Below are 2,500 nucleotides of genomic sequence, written 5' to 3' on the forward strand. Positions count from 1 at the left end.
ATAATTACCATTATTATTGTAATCATTATAGTTATTATTGCTACTATTTTATTAGTAGTATTATTGCCATTGTTGTTATTACTATTATCATTATCATTGTTATTATTATTATTATTAGTAGTAGTATCATTGTTATTATCTTTATCATTAATGATAATGATAATAATAATATTAACATTTTTATGATTTTTATCATTATCATTACTTTTATCATCGTCATAATTGTCGTCTTTATTATTAACATTATTATCATTATTATTATCATTATCATTATCATTGTCACTATCATCATTATTATCATTACTATTATTATTATCATTATTATCATTAGTAGTATTAATAACATTATTATTATTATCAATACTATCATCACTATTATTATCATTATCATTGTTAATATTATCATCATTATAATTACTATTAAACACTTTTATTATTATTTTCATCATTATGATCAGTTATTATTATTGTTATTATTATTATTATTATTATTATTATTATTATTATTATTATTATTATTATATTATTATTATTATTATCATCATCATCATCATTATCATTATCATCAGTATTATTATTAATCATTATTATAATTTTTATGGTGCTGCTGCTGATGATTATCATTGTCATTGTTATTATTACTATTGTTATTATCATTATTAGTATTGGTACTACTATTAGTACAACTATTATTATTATTATCATTGTTATCATTATTTTCATTATTATTGTCATAATGATGATGATGATGATGATGAATATTATTGTTATTTCTATCATGATTGTTATTGTTAATATAATAAGAACAAGGAAAACAATAATAACAATGATAATTATAATCACACTAACTATAACAATATTAATGATAATAACAATAGCGATAATAATAATGTTTAATGTTATCATCATTATTATTACGATTAATATAAACATTATCACTACCATGATTATTTTATCGTTATTTTCATCATTATTTTCATTATCACTATTATCATCATCGTTACTTTAACAACAATAGCAATAAGAAAGTTAAGACCAGACCATTATTTTTGAAATGAGAGATGATGATAATGGTAGATGATAATAATAGGTGTAAAGAAAATTGTGATGATAATTACGACAATTATGATAATGTTATTGAAATGATTTTTAATTAGTTGATATAATATAAAATGATAGCAATAATAACTGCAATAATTATTACCGACTAATGGTACTGAAATGATACTGAATACGATATGATTGAAAATGGTTGTAAAAACAAAATCTATAACTGCGTAATTGATGGATAACAACAATAATAACAGCAATAGTAATATATATGAATAACATATATAATATATAATATATAATGAATAACATATATAATATATAATATATAATGAATAACATATATAATATATGATATATAATGAATAACATATATGATATATAATGAATAACATATATAATATATAATATATAATGAATAACATAATATATATAATATATAATGATATATAATGAATATAATAATATATAATGAATAACAACAACAGTTACAACAAACCTCGATGTTTCCAGAGCACGACCGCGAACAGCCTGACCCTCAGCTGCCAGGTGTTTGACCTGCCGGCGAGCGAGCAGTGCAGCACGGGCGCGTACCTGTCCGTTGACGATGGCCTTCAAAATACGCGGAGGTGAATAGGCCTATTTTCATTTTATAGTGAATAGGTGAATAGGTGAATATAGTGAATAGGTGAATATAGTGAATAGGTGAATATAGTGAATAGGTGAATAGGCCTATTTTCATTTTATAGTGAATAGGTGAATAGGTGAATATAGTGAATAGGTGAATATAGTGAATAGGTGAATATAGTGAATAGGTGAATAGGTGAATAGGTGAATATAGTGAATAGGTGAATAGGCCTATTTTCATTTTATAGTGAATAGGTGAATAGGTGAATATAGTGAATAGGTGAATAGGCCTATTTTCATTTTATAGTGAATAGGTGAATATAGTGAATAGGTGAATAGGCCTATTTTCATTTTATAGTGAATAGGTGAATAGGCCTATTTTCATTTTATAGTGAATAGGTGAATATAGTGAATAGGTGAATAGGCCTATTTTCATTTTATAGTGAATAGGTGAATAGGCCTATTTTCATTTTATAGTGAATAGGTGAATATAGTGAATAGGTGAATAGGCCTATTTTGATTTCATAGTGAATAGGTGAATAGGTGAATATAGTGAACAGGTGAATAGGCCTATTTTCATTTTATAGTGAATAGGTGAATAGGTGAATATAGTGAATAGGTGAATAGGCCTATTTTCATTTTATAGTGAATAGGTGATAGGTGAATATAGTGAATAGGTGAATAGGCCTATTTTCATCTGAATTGAAATTGCATGTGTGTGTTTTTTTTTACGCTAAGGTTATATTGACCAAGGTCTATACAAGTACTTATGTAGACTTTGATATTGACAGCGATTAAGATGATATGGTACAGGTCATCGTAA

At 24.4% G+C, this 2,500-nt stretch overlaps 1 protein-coding gene across 1 annotated transcript in view; it reads left to right on the top strand.

The window, feature by feature from the left end:
- The window catches only part of LOC113819716 (trypsin-1), a 15,182-nt gene that overhangs the window by 7,082 nt on the left and 5,600 nt on the right, over positions 1-2,500 (top strand). Inside the window, exon 5 of the mRNA XM_027371910.2 lies at positions 1,564-1,679. Within this exon, the coding sequence (XP_027227711.2) occupies positions 1,564-1,679 (116 nt within the window). The remainder of the gene's footprint in view (positions 1-1,563; positions 1,680-2,500) is intronic.

Source organism: Penaeus vannamei, chromosome 15 (assembly GCF_042767895.1).
Source record: "Penaeus vannamei isolate JL-2024 chromosome 15, ASM4276789v1, whole genome shotgun sequence".
NCBI lineage: Eukaryota > Metazoa > Arthropoda > Malacostraca > Decapoda > Penaeidae > Penaeus > Penaeus vannamei.